The following is a 23,096-nucleotide window of genomic DNA, read 5'->3' as shown; positions in this document are numbered from 1 at the left end:
ATAATCTGCATCCTGATTTACACTGCTATGTGTGAAGGTGTCGGTAGATTTAACAAAAGAAAATCTAGAATGCTAAACACTTTGGGTGAATGTCAGGGAAACCTGTGTCACTGATATTCTAGCAGCTGCAAATCCAAGTGTTTGCTCCTCGAATTACAGGGATCACGATCGCCCCACTGCTTTTTGCAGTGACATTTAAATAGAATTATAAACCAAGGTCAGCGTAGCCATATGTAAAAGGTGTTATAATGCCTGTGTAACCTGTAATATACATATAAGAGGGACTGATGTCCAATAGATACCAACAGATGTTCATGGCATGAGACAGAACTTGTATTCATTCAAGTTCATTTTGAATTTACAATGTAGAAAATTATAGTTTGTAATTTTTTAATGCCTCACTATACAAATAGATAAATGGTAAATGATCTGCACTTACGGGGGATAATTGCTCCTGAGCCACAAAATATGCATGAATGTGTTTCACTACTTGATCCTAGTAGCTCCCACACACTACACAATAAAAATAATTTCCTGGTGGCTTAATGAAATAGATTTAGATTAGGTTATTTACAACTGTAACATTTATTCACACGCAAGTTACCAAAATACCTTTTATGATATTTAGACATGATATATTTACAGTATACTCGTTAAACTGGTTTAACAAATACTGGGACAGCACATTTGGGGCCCATTCGTTTTCATACCATATGTAACTGAGAACACACAAAAAAACTAGTTGACATACTTTGCACTTTAATTATTGTATTATATTATTGTATCATTTCTATATGGATTTCTTCCTGCTTATCTTACCCTTGTGAGGTCCATGCCGAGTTTGAGCTGGGACAGGAGGTGAAGGATTATGTTTCTCTGGTCATCCAGAACTCCCAGGTCCTCCTCCTCGTTGTCCTCAGTGTCCGTGGTCTCTTCACAGGGTTCCAGGATGTCTGGACAGTTATTCTGGCCCTGCTGCTGTCGCTGCTGACAGAGACACAAATGAGCAGTGGTAAAGTCAGTAGAACATACAAATCTAAATGTACCGAAAATACCAAAGAACGAACAAAAACTGAAGAGGAACAGATCCTGATTGACCTTTTGTGATGTAAAACTCAACAGCTCACACTCTACTGACTGGACATATCCAGTACTGCTGATCTGCTGCGTTGCAGGGAGATGGCGTCTGCATACATCAGCACGTTTCATCATATGTTTATGTACATAAACTGTGATACAAAGTTCAGCATAACAAACTCTGTCATCTAGTGTTTGTGGTCAAACTATGTAGTTGTAGATGCCGCTTTCACAAACCTTTTGGCCTGTGGCTGTTTTTCATGGAGGCAGCCAGGGACCTTGGTTTCAACTGAGATGACAGCATTTAAAGAAAACTTAGACAATGAGGAGCTTCTGTTGTTGATTTTTAACATCTAATGCACAAAGCCAGGTCCATGAAGACGTGGTTTTCCCAGACTATACACAGAGTCCTAGCATGAGATTTGCAAATGATTGCGTTCTGTTTTAGAAGAAGGTTTAGGTTTAACACATTGTCCCAACTTCTTTAGGGTTGTTTTACTTTTTTGTAGCCAACTGCATATGTCATGATTTCCTCCTTCACTGGGACGTCTTCAGTTTCCATACTTCCTCTATTTTTGGTGCTAAACTAGGCTCAACACACCCTGGGCCACGTATCTGTACTTGGAGAAACAGAGATGAAACTACTCTGCCCTCTTCTCAGTTTATTGGAGAAAGTAAACATGGGCAGTTATGAGGTTTGTTCCTTTAAGCTTGAGAATCTAAAAAGGACTTACTCCTACAAAAAAACTAATTAGCAATCAGGTTCACATGATCATGTATAACTGCTGTGTGACACCCCCTCACTCACTAACACACACACACTCTTATGTGTCTAGTTCCCCTGAAATACACAGCTCTAAGATGTTACATCACAAATAATTGTAAACAACTGTTCTGTTTCCATTACATACACATACACTCACTTACACACGCACAACACAACTAAACACAACAAACACACACACACAATCCACACTCACGTGGTCGGGCTGGCATATAATCACTGCTGACTTGTTTGGAGTCCGGCTGGATTTCATGTCCACGATTCAGAGACAGAGACAGACAGAGAGCTAAGGGGGCAGACCCCGACTGATGTCCCAGTACTGATGCTACAGTACCACAGCGAGTGACAGAGAGAGTGGACGGGAGGGTGAGAGAGTTAGAGTCAGGAGGGACCTCAGAGTAAAGAGAAGAGACTGTGGTGAGCAGAAGAGGAGAAAAGAGAAGGAGTTGGACAGAAAGCAAGAAAGTAAAGCTCTGTGTGCTGCACGTTTGATTGAGAGTGATGCTGACAATCCTCTCTATCCCACCAACCTCCCTCTTTCATTAAGCCCCGCCCCCTGCACATACCGTACTACATGAGAACCATCCTACTCTAATCCTCCTTCTGTCCCTTTCCTCTCAACCTTTCACTCTATCACCTTGCTCTCCCTCCTTAACTCTGTTCCCATCATCACTTCTGTCCCTTCTGTTTCACATTTGCTTTTACATCCTCTCTGTTATTTCATCTCCCCTTCTTCTTATGTCTCCAACCACCCCTGGCTACGAGACACTATGGTACAGTCTGTACAATTTCCATTATGGAGCCCACTCCGGGCTCAGAACTGAGAGCAGCTGCTGCCTGTGTCCTCATTGTCAACTTTGCCTCACATATTGGATTTAAAGACAGTTGTGCATTTTTTTGAATATAAATGTATCAAAAACTTAAGAGATGGTGCAAGTTGTGTCTCTTGTGTCTTATTTTGACAGTTTTGTCATTTTACATACTGTACAGTAGCAAAAAAGACTGGAAAAAGACTGAAATGGTGGCTAGTATGCTAAAAATGCATAAATGTTCCTTTGGCTACGCTGTGAGGTTGAACTTGAAAGAAACTAATGTTAAACTAAAATGGGAAAAATGTAACCAATTTGGTTACAACATGTTTTGGGTTTGTGTTGTGGATGTGGACGCATTTGTACAGAGTATAGATTACGCTGTATTTCTTAAACCTATATTAAACCTGAACATTATTTTTTTAAACGGTCCATAATGTTGGTGGTTATAATATAATGCTACATTCAATTTTTCTTTTCACTTTCTCTTTGTAAGGTTATCAAGTTTTTTCACCTTTCGCCGACTTCTTTTATCCTGTTTAAATCTATTTTGACAGCTTTGATCCTGATTCTACATACACTAATCAACTGCGTGTAAACTAGTGCTGTGACTTCTAGCACATATTTTACATTGCTACTTTGTTTTAACGTTGCTTTGCTGCTACACTCCAAATTGTGGTCAGGTGCAAAATGTTTGTTTAAATTTTTCTTGAGATGATTCTAAAACTTGGCTGGACTTAAATAGATGGGATTGATGAATGGATAGATCAACAATTACATTATTATTCCTCAGGGAATTGTTGTGCAGTAGCTATTACACAGAAAACAGATCATCAGCTCACAAACATTCAGGAGACAATAAGGTAGAACAATTAGTCTGATAATGATAATAATGATAAACACTAATTAGTTATAAATAATGAAGTAGAATGAGGAATAATAAACAGTAGTAAACTATACATTACTAGAACGGTCAGAACGCAGAGAAGTTATAAAGTAAGGTGCATGATCGTATTGTATGAATGAAAAATATAATATGTTAATATGAATAATTAATGGTTATTATTGGACATAGTTTAGAATTATACACAGCTGGGTATATACAGTAATTTCCTATGATTCACATGCCAGGACATAACCCAGCCGTGAAGTCCAAAGAACTACCTGAGGAAATCCACATATCAGGTCCAGTGCTTACAGTGTTTCTCAGTGCACAGAGATCTAAATGATTGTGAGTCTGAAACAGTTGTTCATATTTTTTTTACATGACAAAAAGGATGTGTATACATATTTCTGTCTCTGTGCATGCATACACATAGTTATGAATCTACAAAAGGTTTTATGCATCTAGCTCCAGGCTCCTCATAGAACCTTTTGTGGCAGCACTCCATTAATTTGACCTTTTGTCCTGGACCTGACAACAGACTCTGGTCACCTTCACCTTTGCCACTTCCTGCACCTGTCTACCCACTCACACACCATAACCCTCTGTCAACTGCAGTTTCCCTCTCTGTTTCTCCTTCTCTGCCTCTTTCTCTCGTCCCAGCAATCTCTGCACTTCACTCTCGCCCTCCCTCTCTCACTTTTATTTACACCCTGTTTTCCCAGCCCTGCTTCCTGTTTCCTTGCTTTTATTTTGTAGTCCCTCAGCCCCACTTCCTCTTTAGAGTAACTTCAGTCACTTTACTCATCTCATTAATCCTGATTGTTTTCACCTGTTCCCCGGCCTTTTTAACCCAGCTCACCCCATATTTTCCAGCCAGATCTTTGCAGTTTAGATGTCTGTTTATTACCTCAGTGCTTGTTAGTTTCCCAACTCACTTACTCCCCTTGTTAACGTAAACAGTTGTTCATGATTCATGGTTCGTGGTTACTCTTAGTGCCTCGGTTCCTCTGCTTAGTTTCCATTTAGTTTTCTCCCAGCCGTGTTCTTGTTTAGTTGATCGGCTTCTGGTTATGTTATTCACAGTAAATTTTAGTTGATCTTTTCTGATTCACTTTGCCTTTTTGAATAAACCACTTTTAGTTACCAGACTCCCTCCTCCTTTTATCAGAGAGTGGTCAGACAGAATCCACAGCTTTTGTTTGCCTGGAGTTTTTTTTAAATACCTATTATTCACCCATGAGGACTAGCATTATGTGGACGGATTAGACTAAATTAAACTCTGGACGCTGAGCCCTATGTCTGGCGAACACTAGCTACTAGTTTTCATCTGGTTGAAACCATCCTTACAGTGGCAGCATCATGCTGTGGGGGGCTTCACAGCAGCAAGGACAGGGACACCATTTACAGGAAAGTTCTTTGAAAAAACCTTATAGTGAGTTAATGGTTAACAGTTCTTTGCCCATGATCCAAATCAGGCTTCAGGACCCATTTGTGATTGTCAGTTTTGGATGAAGTACTTGAACTGTACTCAAGTAAAAATACAAATACACACAAAAAAGTACTCTAGTAAAAGAAGTACCACATTGAGATTTCTACTTAGTTAAAGTAGGCAAGTATACATAATTCATAATTAAAGTATCAAAGAGGGTCGGAGGTTTGCACCCTGCTCTTCCCGACCACATTTGGACGGGTCCCTGGGCAAGACACTCAACCCCCAACAACCCATGTTCATCCCCAGCCACGCAGCGCTGGGTAGGGTCTCCCTGTCTGTTTCTGTGGAGCAGTGCTGCTTTATACATTTAATCATTCTGCTATTTTTCTTATTACACTTATTCTACTATCACATAGCAACAATATAAATGTCATATTCCAGATTTACCCTCATGATCTGATTTATACTTTGAGTGTTTTGTAAGCCATAATTTTTATGAAGTTACCTTTAAACCAATAAATGCTTAAACAAAACAATGACTATGACAAATCAATTATTTTTTTTATTAAACTATCAAAAAATCATCCATTGAAATACTTTAGATGGCAAAAGACATTTGGGCTAAAAATTATGTCATTAATTTTAACAATGTTTGCCACTAAAAATTAGTGAAAAATGGAAACAAATGATTTAGGCTCACTGGTGCCAGAGAGGTCAGCTCTGAACTAACAGCATTTTATTGGTACTTTACAGAAAAGAATAGTGTAAGAGACTCGTCTTTCTTTTCTCTGCTCTGTGTCAAACAGGTGAGATTATTCCACACAGACTGAAGCTGAACATGACATCAGCTAAACTTCTATGTCTTTTGTTAATGTTACTTTCCACTGCCACCTTAAGTGGTCAACTAAAAACACAACAACATCTGCAAAGAAACCTGAAGAAGACAGTTCCACTTTAGTGGAAGTGTATAGACATTATTTCTGTATTATGCCTTGTACTGTACAGGAATTACACAAAAACTGTCTGTTCATAATATGTTTTTGCCTATGAAATTTTATAAAGTCATCTGATAGTAGCAGGTCGTAGTGTTAAGAAAAAACAAACTAAGAAAAACAACAGCATAACTTTTTTAACTGTGCCCATATTTCTTTAACAAAAATAAAGCCCAAAAAAAAATTTAAAAGTAAAAAGAAATATGGGGAATACTAATTACCTGCATGATCCAAGAGTTTGTAGATGCCTTGGCAGCAGTTACTTAAACTAATTGCTTTTATGTTGCTTTTTACACAGAAGAGGTTTTTTCTTTTTTGCCTTTCCAAATAAATCAAGCGTGTTCAGTCTCCTCTAATTATGCTGTCATATGTCATATCCTTTATCATGCTGATGATGGAGATCTTGTTTATTTTTTGTATTTTTTGTCTCAGAGCAGAGAAAACTGGCACCTGTCTTGAATGCAAATGGTTTGGAAATGGTTTTCTAATCCTTTCCAGATTGATGTGCTGTACCGACGGCATTTTTAAGACCATTGCTTATGTCCTCTTGCGTTAACACAAACCTGAATGCTCCAGACCTGCAAACCAGATCTGGATCTAGTCATTTTGGTGCCCTAGGCGAGATGATGGTCTGACGTCCCCCACTCTCACCCACCCACAGGGCAACTAACACACAGACACACAAACAAACACACACTAAACATAACATAAAACAATGTCAGTAACAATAAAAATAATTAAATGATGTAACATAAATAAAAGCAGAGTTCAGGTTTTGTGTAAATACTTAGAAACACATTACAACGGTGCTACGTTTAAACAATACAATACAGTGGTCGGTCAGTCCCAGTAATTTTTCTTTTTTTAAAAAAACAAGATAAATGGATATAGTGCTATGGTCAGTGAATACTTTGACTTATATTTTAACAATGGGCCTTGTAAACTCTAGACCTTATAGAAGCAGACTTGCAAACAAGACAGCACTAAAATCTTATCCAAATTCTCTGATAGCTTTCATTTAAAAATGTAGCATCTGCACTTCCATGTGGCAAAGGCATCTACGGTATCATCAAATGATACCTGCCTAGAAACATCACGAATGCTGCACCTTGGATGGGATTGTCATGATGATAATATTAATATGACAAATATAAGCTGAGAACAAACTTTATGATCCCACAGCAGGAAATTCACAGGAACGGTATAAATTGCAAAAAGCATTCTTTAAGTATTTACGAGAAAATAAAAGTTCAAAAGCATTTATAAACAAACATACAGTATTTAAGCATGACCAGAAATATTCAGCTGAACTGTTGATGTAGCACACTTGACAAAAACACGCAGACAGGATCCTGTGGTTCTTTCTTTACTAACAAAGCTGCAAGAATACAGACAAAGCAGTTCGCTGTTGTTAGCAGAGCTCTGTCTCGTCTCAGCGCTATGTGACAGTGTGTCTGCGCTGCCTGTACGCTCCCAACACAAACGCTGTGTAAGGGATGTCTCCCTCTGGTGGCGAACTTCGGTAACAACACTTAATCAAAGCTCACTAAGTTGTCTGTGTGCAGAAGACTCAGAAGGCAGATTTCTCAAAATAAGGTAAACTAGTAAATCAAAGGCACCAAAAGAACAGTGTAGAACATGAAACCAAGTTAGTTCACTGCCCTCACATTGAGTTGCAGTCTTACAGCGGTGGCAATGAAAGACCTGCGGAAATTCTACTTCCTATAGTGAGAGTAAGAGATAACAGATGTCATGTCCTCCACAGAGTCTAGCGATAACCCAGGACAGAGCTGGTCCACCTCACCAGCTTCTTTAGTCCCTTCCTGCCCCAGTCAGTGCTCCAATAGGATCCGCTGAGATGTGCGCCGATAACTCTTCCTATGCCCATCAATCAAATAACAGGAGGGGGGTGTGTGGGGGGGGGGGTCTTCTTGTTTATTTTTTCTGTGTTTGTTTATCTTTTTATTTTTAGACAGAGCACGAGGAAAGGGGGGCAGTGAGGTTTACAAATTATTACTATTATATTTTTTGTTTTATTTTTTAGGGCTTGCAAACAGCGCCCCCTCCAACAGGTGATGCGACCGCCTATATGGCCTATGCCAAGAGCTGTCTCTGCAGCAAACAGCCCAAACTTCTGTCTCTAGACTTGCCGATGATCAGTTAATGAAAGGATGATGATTAGCAGCACCTGGCTGCAACTTTCCCTATTAAATCCTATGGAAGCTGTAAGGATTTTAGAGTTATACCATATGTTGTTGTTTGTCTGAGGTTATATTTGCCTAATATTAAGACACACTACAATTTGATATTTACTTTTACACAAAAAGACATAGTATTAAAAGAGGGGGGTACTAACATTTGCACATGACTGCGTGCTATTTGTTGCATCAGGACAAAACTGCTAACGGGGACTTAATGATGAAGCTATTAACCAAAGAGTAACAGGGAGTCTCTTCCAGCTCTGCAGGCAACAGGATTAGTATCAATGGCCTAAGAAGGCTGTGCTGTCAAATCTACTGTCTCGCTGTGGAGCAGGAATGAATCGGGGAAGTACTGAGGCTTCATCTCAAGACCTCGGACATCTAGGCTTTCAGCATTCAGCAAGTCTGTGTGGGAGCTGCTATCAGCCGTAGCTGAATCAAGAGAACATGTCAGAGTAAAAATAATAATAATTCATAGTTTATTGATCCCCCATGAGGAAATTGTTGTTGACAGCCGCAAATACAGCAGATGATGGTGTTGCTATGGGGGTTTCTACAGTGGTAGACTGTGATGAAGGAGAGCTCAGCCCTGTCTGGGTGGCATTTGCACATTAGGACACCTCAGCATTATATTTCATGATGCCAGATGTGATCTTACAAATGAATTAGAACATGTATCAAAAATTCAGCTTACAGCAAAGCAGGCGGTAAATTACCACACAGCTGAGAGAGGACGGGACACTGATTGCAGCTCAGGTCACAGGCTGCAGCTGCTGACAGCTGGTTCCCATGTCACTGAAAATGTTCCAAACAGCCAATATTTGGATGAATGCTCAAAACATGGTTATTTTCTCATCTGAAAAATGAACAAAACTATATAAAGTGACTTAATTGCAGTTTTAGGGTAACATTTATAGCAGCAGAGAAAAACCAAAGAAAAAAGAGACTTCAGTCAGATCCACTCTAATCTCTTTAAAATCCCTCCTGGTTGTGGTGTTTGTGTTTTTAAGCTTCAGTGTGTTTAATGTATGTTGTTGGTGAAGAGATATGAATGAGTGTGTGTGTGTGTTTGTGTGTGTGCTAGTATGTTGCCATCAGAATAAAACAGGAAGCCTTTAACACAAGTGGACTTATGCACGTGTGTTTACTGTATCATCAGTGCTGCAGGTGTTTGTGCTAAATGATTGCAGTATAAAGCATTTGAAGGATAAGTGATCATTTTCTCAATGAATCATAATTTCAACAACCCCCAGACAGAAACTAAAACCAACAAAGAAGTTCGTTTATTGGTGTTGTTTGTCAGTCTGCAGCCTGGATTACTCTATTGTTTGTGCTACAGACGTTACAGCATAGACTAAAACGATTCAGACAGATGCTACAGTGAATTTAAGTAGAGGCAATTCATTGTTGGGTTTAGTGTCTCTAAATAATTAATTGTACAAAATGCGTACAATTTTCATTTATCACCTGTTAATAATTTAAATTAGCTGAAATTTGCCAACGGCTAAAAGTATTGATCACATAAATAACATTATATTCAATTTGCATGTGCTCTTGTCAGGATATTAAACTTCCTGAGGCATTTTGGTATTGAATTGGATAGAAATTAGTAGGTGTGAGTCTGAGTAGACAGATGGGTCTATTAGCCTCTCAGACATAACGTAATGGCTCTTAAATTGGATATTACAACCAAGTGACCATCTTCTGCCCTGTCTACACAGTTCCAGATGTGTTTTTTGTGCAACTGTTCATCTCAGTTTTAATGACTAGATACATGTAAGAAATGTTACTGCTCCTAATACAGTAGTGACTTTTTAAACTGTTGATTGCTTTGGATTTTATTTCAATTTGTTTTAGCAATATTTTAATTAAAATCTTTACAATGCAACATGTTCCTCAAGTTTTCATTGTGCAATGCTCAGCTGTATGTTAGCAGTCAGTAAAAAATAAATAAATAGGTGAAGCCTCATTTATACTTGTGTATCACATCTGTGAATAGGTCTTGTGTAGGTTCTATATATCGCTGTGAAAATATGACTACAGCTGATTTACAGGCCTGAGCTGACACTGTACAGACACTCTCCTCAAACCTCTGCTCTCTTTCCTGCCTTGCAGTAATTTCAGTAAAAGTATCAGCTGATCAACATCCCTCAGCCCCAACTTCAGTTTCAGACACTAAAACTCACAACAGTGGCACAGAAATCTCACTGCCCTCTGTTGGTTTGGTACTGCGACACACAGACACAAGAGCACAAGTTTAAATCCTCACACAGGTGTAGGTCACATGTAGATTCAACACTTTCCAACTTTCTACAACTATTCTATGACTAGTGGGATGTTAAACTTTGGACAGGAGCACGAGTCGACCCTGTTAGCTTCAGGCCATTATTGTCTAGGGGAACAGCAACAAATCTATTTGACCCAGGGAGTTGTTAGGTATTGTACACTCAAACTATAAAGCACAACTCTAGTTTTAAAGTTGGGACACATGGAGAATCAAGTGAGTCTAAGAGCCAGAACAGGGAATGTTCAAGCCTGTCATATGGATAATACCCAGCTTAAGATTGAATATAGTTATTAAAACTCCCTGGTTAAAGGTCTGACACTCTAGTGTAACTGTGCATTTAAGGCTGATCTGCCATTTAATCAACAATCAGCAAATATCAGGTCCTGTGTAATGTTAACGCCATAGTGACCTCAGAACGGCATTTCTCAACTGACTTCTCAACTGCCTGCTTCCTCACAATTACCATCTGTGTACGGGACCTTCCATGGTTGTGTCGGTGTACAGATGTCTATAGTGACAACCTACTCACACACATACTCCCACCAGCTTATTTATTGTCTGTGGTTCCTGCCCTGTGCCCAGTGAATCAAGTCATAAAAATTATGAGGAGCACAATGGGCCAAAATGGCACCAATGTGCACCGTACGACAGCAGTTGTGATGTCAAATTTAGCACTGTGGGCATCATGGTTTATTCAAACAATACAGTTTAATAAAAGTGAAAAGTATAGGTTTTTGAAAAATTCCCTTAGTTTTTTTTTGTTCTTGAATAATGTACAAACACGACAGCCTTTGTGAAAAGGGGACCTGCTCCATATGAACACTCACTCTAGACTCATTGTAAGCTGAAGTAATTGCAACAAGTCTTATTTTCAGGTAAATATGTGTTAATGAAAACCGAATTATAAATGTGCTGTAAATCTTACAAACACAGGTGAGAAACCCCATTTGCAGAAAAGTAAGGACGTTGTGAAAATGTAAATAAAACGAGAATGCAGTGATAGAACAATAGTGCAATGACATATCAAATGTTAAAACAGATAAATTACATTGTTGTTTGAAAAATATTTGCTCATTTACAAGTTGATGCCAGCAACATGTCCTATATATTTTGGACAGAGGCAACAAATGACAGGAAAACCTGTGTATTGCTAACATCTCACAACTAACTGGGTATAAACTGAGCATCCCAGGGAAGCAGATAGAGAGCAGGTTCCTCACTCTGTGAAATAATGTGTCCTTAACGCCTTAAAAATACAGGTTCTCAGCATGTAGTAAAATAGCAAATTATTTAATCAACTACAATTCATATTACGGTTAAAACATTCAAAGGATCCTTAGAACTCTCTCTCCACATGGGACAAGGCCAGAATCAATGCTGAATACTTATGATCTTCAGGCCCTCAGGCAGCACTGCTTTAAAAACAATTCCGTAGTAGACGTCACACTTCTGAAAAACCATGCAAAAGCAATCATATAAAAACAAGATGCAGAACCTCCACCACCTTCTCTGAGCCTTAAAATAGACTGAGGTGAGATCTACCTTGTGGTCTGATGAGTAAAAGTTTGAAGGAGAGAGGGACCATCTGATTTGTGATTGCTGCACAGCTTAACAGCCAATATGTCCGATGCAGTGGGGGGAGCACTAATGCACACAACATGGGTAACATGCACATCTTAAGGCACCATTACTCCTGAATGATCTATACACGTTTTCAAGCAATGTATACTGTGTCTTTTCCAGAGAAATTCTTCTTTATTTATTTCAGCAACACAATTTCAAACCACATTGTGCACATTTGAGTGGAGCAGTGTGTCAGGCTGAATTTTTAGATCATGGTCACAATACCAACAGTGTGACTTCCAGTCTCTCCAGTGGGAATTTTGTGGGCTTTGGTGACCCAACCATCTGGGCGAGACAACTGAAGAAACAACACCTGCTTCACCCACATCAAATGCACCATGGTGCCACTAAGCAAGGCCCTTATCCCCAAGTGCTCCAGTGAAGCTGCTCAGTGGCCACAGGTCAGACTGTGGATCAGCTGGGCAGCTTTCAAGTGTGAGTGAATTCGAATGAGGGATTGTGAAAAAGAGAAGTAGCCTCTCAGAAAAACTTCCCTAAATACCATAAATAATTGTAAAATATTTTAGAAGGTTGAATGTCATTCATCATCTCATGAGCTCACATATTCAAGGCAACGGATCCAGAAAAGCAAGTCAGACAAAAACAGAATGCGGAATATAACACATCAGATAACAAATGAAGAAGGCAGCTATGTATAACAAAGACACCATCAAATGGCCAAAGTGACCAAAGTTAACCACAGAACCTTAAATTAAAAAGGAATCTGAATTAATTTGTGTGGAAGTTCTATAATAACAGACTTATTTGACCTCTGTACTCAACATTCGATGTTTCCAATAATTGGCTTTTAATTCAATGCAATGTACATTTGTTAGTTAGATGTGAATATCTATTATATCTTGTCAGTTTTTTTAAATTAAATATAGTTATTTATTATTATTTCATTTTTACTTACTTGTTACTTTTCATTTCTAATTAGTGAACTGGGTGGGGGGTGAGTTGCCAAACAAATTTAAATATAACTTTCCAATGACAACGAGAAGATCTCATGTTACATTATCTTACGTTATATAAGTATTTCACACAGCCACTTCAGAGGACTAGATCTAAACCTACTTCTAAGAGAAATATCAATGTCAGCATCGAACATGTGACTTGTTTTTCTACTGAATGTGTAGTTTGCCTGCCTTTGCAGTAATCCTGACACCTCCCATGTCTTCCAGGATGACAAGAAGACATCAGTACAGCTGACATAAGGACAATTCAATGGAAGAAAATAGATGTTGTCACTTGTTAGAAATATTCTGGTGCGTGGATGAATGTTTTTATTTTAAGCAGCATGTTCAAAACCTTGTCAAGCCACTAAGACTGACGTGCTGGATTTATTTTAGATAAAAGTCCTGCTGTTCTTTTGAAGCCAGGGAATATCTGGTTGCTGGCAGCTTCTCCTATCACCCATAAGTTTAAAACTACTGATTGGTTTTTAAGTCAAGGTGGACATGGTGAGCAAGGGCACTCTGAGAGCTTTACTGTGGGTTCTGACATTATAGCCAGCATTTATTATTTCTCATGCTGAACCACCCACCACAATGTTAAAACCACCACATGGTGTCAGTATTGAAGCTGATCAGTGCGTTTTTATAAAAAAAAAAAAACTAATATTTACAATGCATGCAAATGTATTTATACAAAGTCCATCTTCTAATCATAAGTTACCATGTTCACAACTTCAGACACTCACTTGAGATTTCAGAGATTCAAATTGATTAAGCAACAGGGAAAAAAAGTACATTGCAGTTAAGCGTGTAGACACATTAATAAGAACATGTGTACAGTGAATAATTGAATTTGTTTGTAAAGTAATGTGGTTTTGATTACCTCTGAATCAAGAAGCAAGTCTGTTTGTGTTTGAGTGGAAGAAAGTAGCCAGGTAGAGGAGGAGAGAACTGTTTGAGATTCTGTCTGCAAATGCCTCTCAGGAGGAGACCTGAACCATCCAGGAGGACAATCTAGAGGGAGGGCAAATGAACAGGATCACTATTAAAACAACTAACCCAAATATGTTCATATGTTTTCCACACGATTCATATTGGCAACAATGCAGAAACAGAAAAACAAAGGTGAGACTTCTATGATTCTAGTAAAGAAACATTATATGTTCATAATTAATTACTAAAAGGCTACATGATCATAATCAGGGTCCATTGGCACAGGGAGAATTAATTTGCAAATGTGATGTTTTGTGTGTTTTGTGTGAAGGGTGGGACTCAATACAACAAATGGTGAGTCAAGGTGCAAAGGATTCACCTTCTGGGGAGAAGAACTATACAGAAAAGTAAGTAAATTTAACCAATTGCTGATTATATTTCATAGTCTTTGCCTGATAAAAGTAATAAGGTTGGAGATCAGCAAAATAATAATAATTAATAAATACAATTATTTAATTTTAGGGAACTTTTAAAGGATTGAGGAATCAGTAGGATCTACTTCTGTAAATCTGTCGACTAGTAACATCTTGCTTTGGAACAACAGGCTCAGTTTGTTGGTTAGAAGGACAACGTTTTTCACTCCTGCCAAGCTGAATTCCGTTGACAGGACCTTTCCACATAAAATATTTTTGGTAATTATTCCATCCATTTATTTGGCTGTGGCTCAAGAGGAAGAGCGGCTCGCACCCTCTTTTGCAGGACTGGCTGTTACTGGGCAGAACATTCAACCCTAAGTTGTTCTTGTATGTAGAAAAAAGCGTCTATCAAATGTAAACGTATCCAAGTCATTGAGTCACGTGATACAGAGCCTGGTTTCGGCCACAACAGTGGATGAGTCCCCGTCTGGACTAGACATGTGTCTGCTGAGTTACTTTTCGACTGTATTACCTGTGGCATGGGAACTGTCACTCAAAAGACTGATAAGTGCACTTGTCATGGCAGAAAAGGGAGGATTCTGTTGATAAAATACAGTATAATCTACCCCACTCCTTCAATCTCACATTCACATTTCAAACATAAAATGTAAGTCAGGCTCTTCTATCAAAGTAGAGAAAAAATTACTTCCTCATTGCTCTTTTTTTTCTCTTTGTTTAAAGTATTTAAAGTATTTATTTATTGTATGCAAAAAGAAGCTACTCTTTGTCTGTGTTTCTCTTAATACACTGTGTGTTTTCCTAAAAGTAAAGAGTTTTCTACTGTACTTGTAGATTGATTTGGGTGTGTACAGTTGTCTTTTACATTTAAAAGGGTTGTATATATCGAATTCATGTCATTGTCAACTTAAATCATATAAAATAGAATTTTCCAACAACAAAATTGTGGCGACTGAAAATGCTGAGTGGCTAGTAACTTTGGAAAACCACTAGCCACAGTGGCTGGTGAGAAACAAACCCCCTGTAAACGGCCCATATATTTTCTGTTCTGGCATGTTTACTGACATTCTGAAATGTGATCCAATAAATGTTGTAAATCTTAACGACCCTGATTTTGATTATTATGTCATGTTCAATCCATCTCCATACACAAGTTTGGAGCCTTGATTCCCACAGGTGTGACAAAGCAGGGTGGGTTACAGATACCGAACAGCAGGAGCCAAATGGTGACGTGTCCAAAATGGCGCTCTGTCATGTGACCTGATATCAAGTAAAAAACCTTACACGTATTCACATCTATGAGCAATTTTAGAGTTGCTAATTCACCTGCAAATCATTGGATTGTGGAATGAAACACCAAATGTGATCAGCCATGACTGACTTTACCTTTTTTTGCATGGTCTTGACTCTGGCTCTGGATTTGGTTTTGACCACTTCCTTGTTTTCCACTGTAGCTGCCACTGTTGGGACTCCGGCTTTCACTAAAGCTGTGGGTTGGGCTCTGACTGTTGGACTGGAGGCCACTAGGCTCTGTCTGGTTCAAACTGGAGCTGCAATGCTGACTCCACGACTTGATTCTTTCTGTGGGAGCAGCCTGACTCAAATCAGCTGAACTATGACTCAGACTAGAGCTAGGGAGGTGGTTCTGGTTCTGGTTTTGGTTCTGGTTGAAGGCCTGGACAACATTGTGCTGTAGTATACTGAGACACTCCCCCAAGCAGCTCAAGGTGGCTGCAGAAGTGACCTTTAAACGAAGCAGGTCCTGTAGAGCAGAGGAAAGAGAAAACAACATGAAATTTAAAAGGAGAAGAAGATGGAGAGGAGCAGGGAAGTAGGCTCAACCTAAACAGGGAACAGCTGCATTTTTGCTTTTGGTAAAGAAAAAAAAACAGCTGGTTACCAAAGTTGTCTAAGTGTTAAAGATTTTGGTCAGTCATGTTTGCTAAGTTAAAAAAAGTTTCCCAGTTTTCCCACATGCTCCTTAGCAGACTCTAAGCATGCTGCAGTATGTCCAGCAGTAATCAATGGTTTCCTGCATGCTTTTCTAACAATCCAGACTGAGGTTTAATGTGGAGATGTGGACTAATTCCAGTTCCCTATAAAGACTTTGTAAACCCCCTGCGGTTTGATTCTTAAGCAGCTCTTGACTAAGTTTTTTCTACTGCCTCTTTTATAGTATTTGTCTTGGTCTTTAACTCCTCGGAAGAGTCTTAGTCTGTCCAAGTTTCTCCTATTTCAGGGTTTCGGTCTTCTCTCCAGCTTTGATTAGCACTAGCTACAGAGGCCATTTTTGGGGAAATACAGCAGTGTTAAAAAAAACTCAGTTGACACAAAAGTAAACTACTTTTCTGTTGCCTGTGTGCTGCTGAAAAGAGAATAGGGTAATTATCCTGTGTTCTTTCTGCCCTGTATCCATCGCACATTGAGCGTTACCTCATCCAGAGAAGAGAGGGGTCCACCTCGAGGGGGTAAGGACTCAACAGAATTGACCAGATTCTTCTGTTGCCCTTCAGCCTGGTTCACCACCTACACACACACAGTAACAAAATTGTAATCACAGAAACTAGCATTGTTACATCTCTAAGGCTCTAAGGCAAAAACAGTGTGTCACCACACTAACCTGGGCCATGACACAGAGGAATTCACTTGCAAAAGAGATTTTCCTGTTTTCTTTTAATTCAGATGAAGCTTTGCCAGCTTGATTAAGCATTTGCCATATGATACACATCATTTCTGCCAACTGCCAGCACTAGTTGTTAAGGGATAGAGATTAAAGTTTGTTGAATGGAAAAAGATAGAAAGTTCAAAATGGGACAATGTTTAGCTTCTTATTAATGATGAATAAACATGTTTAGAACAAAAGAAGACAGACAAAGGAAAGAGATGAGGTTATGTCTCTGACCTCAGGAGGTAATTACTGCTGAGCAGAGCCACTGGGACGTCTCAGCTATGATGAGTGTAACTGTACTGGTATCTTGTCTCAGACACATTCTCCATCCGTCCTTTATTCAAAACACTTATCCTATTAAGGGTCTACAGGGTGCTGCAGCCTGATCCCAGCTGTATACAGTTAAAGATTCGGCACACTCTACAGGTTGCTAGTCTATTTGGGAGACCTAAAAATAATTCACATTGCCTGTGGAAAATATTAGAGTCACAATTTAACCTACATCTCATAGACTTTCACAGAAAATCCACAGAAGGATGAGGACAACATGCAAACATGTTCCGTCTGCATTTGAATGCATTTAAATAAGGTATAAAAATGGAATGACTGCAATCAGGGCAGCAATAACGATACAATTCAGCTAAACTAAAAGAACTAAATGCAAATTTTGAATTTAGTATCCATGTGAATGAAGGCATTTGTGGTATAAATCCTGAGAAATCCTGTAATTGGCGCGCGCGTGTGTGTGTGTGTGTGTGTGTGTGTGTAGAAATGATGTAACCTTTTTGCATTTTAGGTGTCTCTGCTTCATTGGTCATTGGAATCAGTCAAGACAATCCAAGGCCTCTCTTGCAGTTGCTAATATCAATGTTATTGAGTCCATCATCAGGAGAACATTGAACAACACTGCTGTGCATCACAGAGCTGCAAGGAGGAAGCCGCTACCCCCCAAAAAGAAAATTGCTGCCCATCTATAGTTTTTTTAAGACTATGTACATAAACTATCCTATGCATTCCAGCATAGGAACCTTATCCCTTCTCTCAAACATCGTGGTGACATAAACTAACTGCATTTTGGATCAGGGCAGCTTGCCATGAGTGATGGAGTTTTAAATTCTGAAATGAAGTAAATTCTAAAAGACAATATCAAAGTTTCAATCTGAACTTAAGCGTAACAGAAAGTGGATCATGCAGCAAGGAAAATGACGCTAAACACAAGTTGTTATAACAAAAGATATTGAAAGAAATGGAATGTATGGAAATGGCCAAGTCAAAGTCCCGTTAGCAATATAGAAAGAGTCCATCTGCGAAATATGAAAAATCTATGAGTATGACTTTTGTACCGCCCACCAAACACAAGTTATGTATTACCACTTGGTGATGTTAGGCCATCATGTAGTATTTAGACTCTCCAAAGTTTCCCAGTAGGCAGTTTGGGGTCATCGATAGTTAACCAAACACCAGTGTGAAACAACTTGGTACGGTCAAATGACATAACGGTAATACTGCAACATTTTTACTAACTGCTTTTTTCTACCAATCTTTTTTTAGTGTCTAATCCAACCTGCCCCTTGTTTGTGCTAAACCCCTTTTTGATTGTTTGGAGCAAAACAATAAGTATTCACCACCATTTTGTAAGGAACAGGTAACAGCGATTTTGTTGTGTGGCAACAAGAGGGATCCGCATTCAACTAATGTTTAAAGTGGTCCTATGTGAGAGTAGGGACAAATAACCTACAAAGGACTTAAAGTTGGAGCACATGTACAGAGATACTGTATGGGGACCTAATGTAGGCAGTTCATGCTGGAAACCAACCTACTGAAGATGTTCTGCTAGAAGGAATGTGGCAAAATGTCTTCAAGCTGATGTTTACAGCTAAGATTTAATGTAAATTTTTAGTCGACATTATTCCAGTTCATGTACTTTTACCACACAAAAATGTATGATTAGATATGAAAAACCAGGCAGCAACATTATGAAGGAGTACAAGAAGCATAATGTGTTGCATGCCTAGAACAGGAAGTTGAAAAGATGTGGATATTGTCCAGGTGCTGTAAGGAGCATTTAGGGCTGTGTCTCTAAAATAACATCAGAACTGTCACAAGAGTAAACAAATAAGAAATAAATAGTCTAAGTATGTCCATGCATTTTCTATCACAACACACAGCAGCCAGACTCTGCCTCCCTCACACATGTCACTCTCAGGGGAGGGTGAGTCATCAGCCCTCGCTGACAAAGTAGCAAGAGAAGAGCTATTATAAGAAACTATTATGAATGCAAACATGCACCTCAAATACAATATGTACTCAAACCCTGGTTTTAAGATGAGCCAAGAGACCAACGAGTAAATATGTGTCTCCTTCAAAAATGTGATGGAAAGAAAAGAGATGGAGAACATTTGATACTGACTTCACCAGGATGCTCCACGTCTGCATAAATATCCATGGATGGATGGACTTAAACATTCTGTTTTTAATTCATTTATACTTAGCCATTTTCAGAATTCATCCCGCTGGAAGTTTTTCACCTCTGTCCAGGGGAAAACGTGGAAACCCTGATCTGAACTATTTCCAATTTATTTGTGACAGTTCATTATATTGTCGTAATCCTTTTCTAATGTCTGGTAGTTGCATTTGAATTTGTTTGTTTTAATACGGTGTAGCATCCAGTCAAAAATTTGACAAAGTTCATCCTCAATAAATTTAATGGAGAAAACTAATCTCCACCAGATGTGTTCTGCATTACGGTGTTTTTTTTGTGTGTGTGTGTGTTTGAAGGGTAGCTATTTAAAAAGCTTTGCGCCAGCTGATGGCTCACAGGAAATGACAGACTGAAGATAGGGACCATCTCTGAAATGTGACCGACAGTGTTCTCATTACCCTCATTTCCCTTTTCTTTGTGCTGTTTCCTAAAACCGACTCATAATCATTTGAGTCCACTCATTACATGTGGATGATTTTGGTTTTAGAATAAAATCATGTAACGTGGACTTATAAGGTTTTACAGCATGTTTTTTCCCCCAAAAGCTTCCTTATTTTTTTACAAAGTCCAAACCACTTTTATTGACATCTCAGCCTCCTCCCACTATATGCACAACCTAAGATTTTAAATAAAAAAAATGCATTATAGTCAAATAAGCTGTTATAGTCTGTTTTTGCTTAATAGTTTTGACACATTTTTGTCTAAGATATTTCAAACTAAGTTTTTACATGGCCTCCTCCTACTACATGCACAACCTTCAGATTTGTGATAAATGGCAGACAACATGTCCCAGTGGCCTGTTAAACCCTATTTTTTGACAATAGCTGTATAATAAAGATATAGATCCGATCTAGAAAGGTCACTTCTGAGATGTAATGCAATTGTTGTTTTCTAGATGTGTTAGATCAACTTTATACTGTACTAATCTGAGTCCACTTAATACATGAACATGCACCTATGTTTGGACAAAAACATCCAGTTATAGATTTACAGATTTTTATTCCAATAGATTCCTCATATTTTGTCAGACACACTTCAACCCACTTTTATTGATATCTGGGCCTCCTCCCACTGCATACACAACCTCTAGATTTTGATGTATTATGAATATAGGCTATATTAAAAATGATGGAACACGGTGGACTGACAGAGAGTCATATTCATCCTATGATAAAATGCAATGGTGAGAAACTTTATCAAAATCTAGAGGTTGTATATGCAGTGGGAGGAGGCCCAGATGTCCCTAAGAGGGTTTAAAGTTAGTCCAACAAGGTTTGAGGAGCCTGTGAGCCATCGGCTGGCGCAAAGCTTTTTAAATAACTAGGCTTCAAACACGGATCGCGGGGTAAAGAAAACACTTTTGGTGGAGATTAGTTTTATAAAATGTTTATCAAATGTTTGAATATCCAATGTTGAATTGTAGTAACTTAACACAGAATTTTAAATATCTTATATAAATATATAGAAATCATAAAGCCAACTTTGTTTCCACTTTCAACCGGTTGGAAAACTAAAAAAATATATAATATAAAAAATACTCTTCTTGTGCCCCTACTGTATTTTCTCTCTTTATATTAAATTTTCTTCTGTTAAACCTTAACTTTTTTTCCCAGTGTTAATAATTTTTTTCGTTTGTTTATTGTCCTTTCAAAATAAGACAGAAAGTTATAAAAACAAAAGCCACAAAACAAATCGCATAAGGTCTGAGCTTGACACATTTTGCAGTTGAAATACAACATTCCTAGGACGTCCAATGAATAACACTCCTATTCGCTCAAAACACCAGGTGTGTGAATGCAGGGACAGCCTCCAGCCCTTTGAGGAAAACACTGCTGCACAATCTGTTGGGGATGTGCCAACACAGGATGCAGAGACAAAATAATATGACAGGAAACAATACAATAAATATGAAATATATATACATGATGCAACATGATACAACTTTATCATTAGTCCTCACTGAAATGTATTTTGCATCCGAAGGTCACTACATCAAACCACATATAGCAACATATAGCAACAAAAGCAACAACACAATCACAGAATCATCTCTGAATCAATCTCTGAATACAAATCTCATACAGCACATCCTGTTGGCTGAGCAACAGTACACGACGGATTTCTCTGGGTCACAACTGGGTCATCTGTGACAGTCAGGAGGCAAAATGGGCCAAAATTATTAAAGCACGGTTGTACTCCGCTGAATTTACCATCCCTGCATTAGAGTATTTAAAGAGAAACTGATTGGGCAAAGTAGACATGACCTGTAAAAATTAAGAATGAGTAACTGCCACTGGCACAATGAGCTGATCAAACAGAAGACCTTTCTTTGAGTTTAATGGCAAGTTATAAGGCTGGTAAACTTAATAATGTAAACTAAAATGTGATTATGTTGCAATGGAAGTTTCGTTTCAGGGTAGTAGTACAGCAAGAATTCATCCGTAGCTGATTCCTAAGAGAAGTATTGTTTGATCTACATGGAAAATATAAAAAATACTGGTGTTGGAAGTATTTATGAATAAAGAGCTAAAAAATATTGACTTGACAAAAACGTCTTGGTGAGATTGTGCCCTGGTACTCTATTCCCTTAGCCGACACACTGAGTCTGACTAACTCTAATGTATCCCTGCAGGTATAATATCATGCCTCTCTGGGTTTGTGCCTGTTTATTAAAGTAGGGTGAGATCAGTCCCTCTTTGTGCCAGAAAGAGTTTGCATTGTTGCCTCAAGTCCCTTCATAAAAAACGTATCCTTTGTGTGCTTCATAACTGTGTGCAAATTAGCGTAAAGGGAGAGCAATGCGAGACCACCATGTCTTCTCCCACTCTCCCACCCTGCAGACACAGCTGAGGTCTCAGGAGGATTTATTGCTTTATAATAATGTGGTAATAAGCTACAGTGACTTTGTTTGCAATTTGTTCACACTGAGACAGATTCACCGCCTGGAGAAAGAGTCCTTCTCCCCTGAAGGTTTTCACCTCCGTCGTGGAGAAAATGTGGGAGACCTATACTGAAATATTTGCAGTTTAATTGTGACAGTGACTTGTGTTCTCAGTCACTCTGCATCACGAGTGGAAACCTTCTTCAATGCTTTTTAGACCTGTGAGAAAAGGGCTGCTGAATAATCTGCTGTGAGAGTGACAACGCAGTGACAATAACAAAATGATGATACAATATGATCTTATTTAATTACAACTGATACAATAAAATACTACAAGATACAAAACTGTACTGTGGTTTTTACTAAAAAGACATTTGGCAAAATAGTGTCACTCTATTCAACAAGAATATATAGCAACAAAAGCAAGAAAAATTATGGTCAATTTAATTTTTTTTTTTGGGGGGGGGGGTTTGTCATGGAAGATTTTGTGGCTTTATTTCTCTATTCACTTAGCTGACTAACTGAGTCTGACTAACAATATTGGATCCCTGCAGGTATAATATCAGGCCTCTCTGTATTGTTTCTGCTTGGAGCTGCCTCAAATCCCTTCATAAAAAATGTATTCTTTATGTGCTTCATAAGTGCTTCCTC

At 38.6% G+C, this 23,096-nt stretch overlaps 1 protein-coding gene across 2 annotated transcripts in view; it reads right to left on the bottom strand.

Moving 5' to 3' along the window:
* The window catches only part of LOC137130646 (oxysterol-binding protein-related protein 10-like), a 61,346-nt gene that overhangs the window by 20,920 nt on the left and 17,330 nt on the right, over positions 1-23,096 (bottom strand). Inside the window, exons 4-7 of one of the 2 annotated variants that reach the window (XM_067511053.1) lie at positions 16,848-16,940; positions 15,801-16,176; positions 13,931-14,061; positions 820-984 (exon numbers count right to left, since the gene is read on the bottom strand). In XM_067511053.1, the coding sequence (XP_067367154.1) occupies positions 820-984; positions 13,931-14,061; positions 15,801-16,176; positions 16,848-16,940 (765 nt within the window). Of the gene's footprint in view, positions 1-819; positions 988-13,930; positions 14,062-15,800; positions 16,177-16,847; positions 16,941-23,096 lie in introns of both variants that reach the window. The other variant, XM_067511052.1, reaches the window with a different exon arrangement.

Source organism: Channa argus, chromosome 7 (genome assembly GCF_033026475.1).
Source record: "Channa argus isolate prfri chromosome 7, Channa argus male v1.0, whole genome shotgun sequence".
Classification (NCBI taxonomy): Eukaryota; Metazoa; Chordata; class Actinopteri; order Anabantiformes; family Channidae; genus Channa; species Channa argus.
This window is presented reverse-complemented; position numbering and strand designations above follow the sequence as displayed.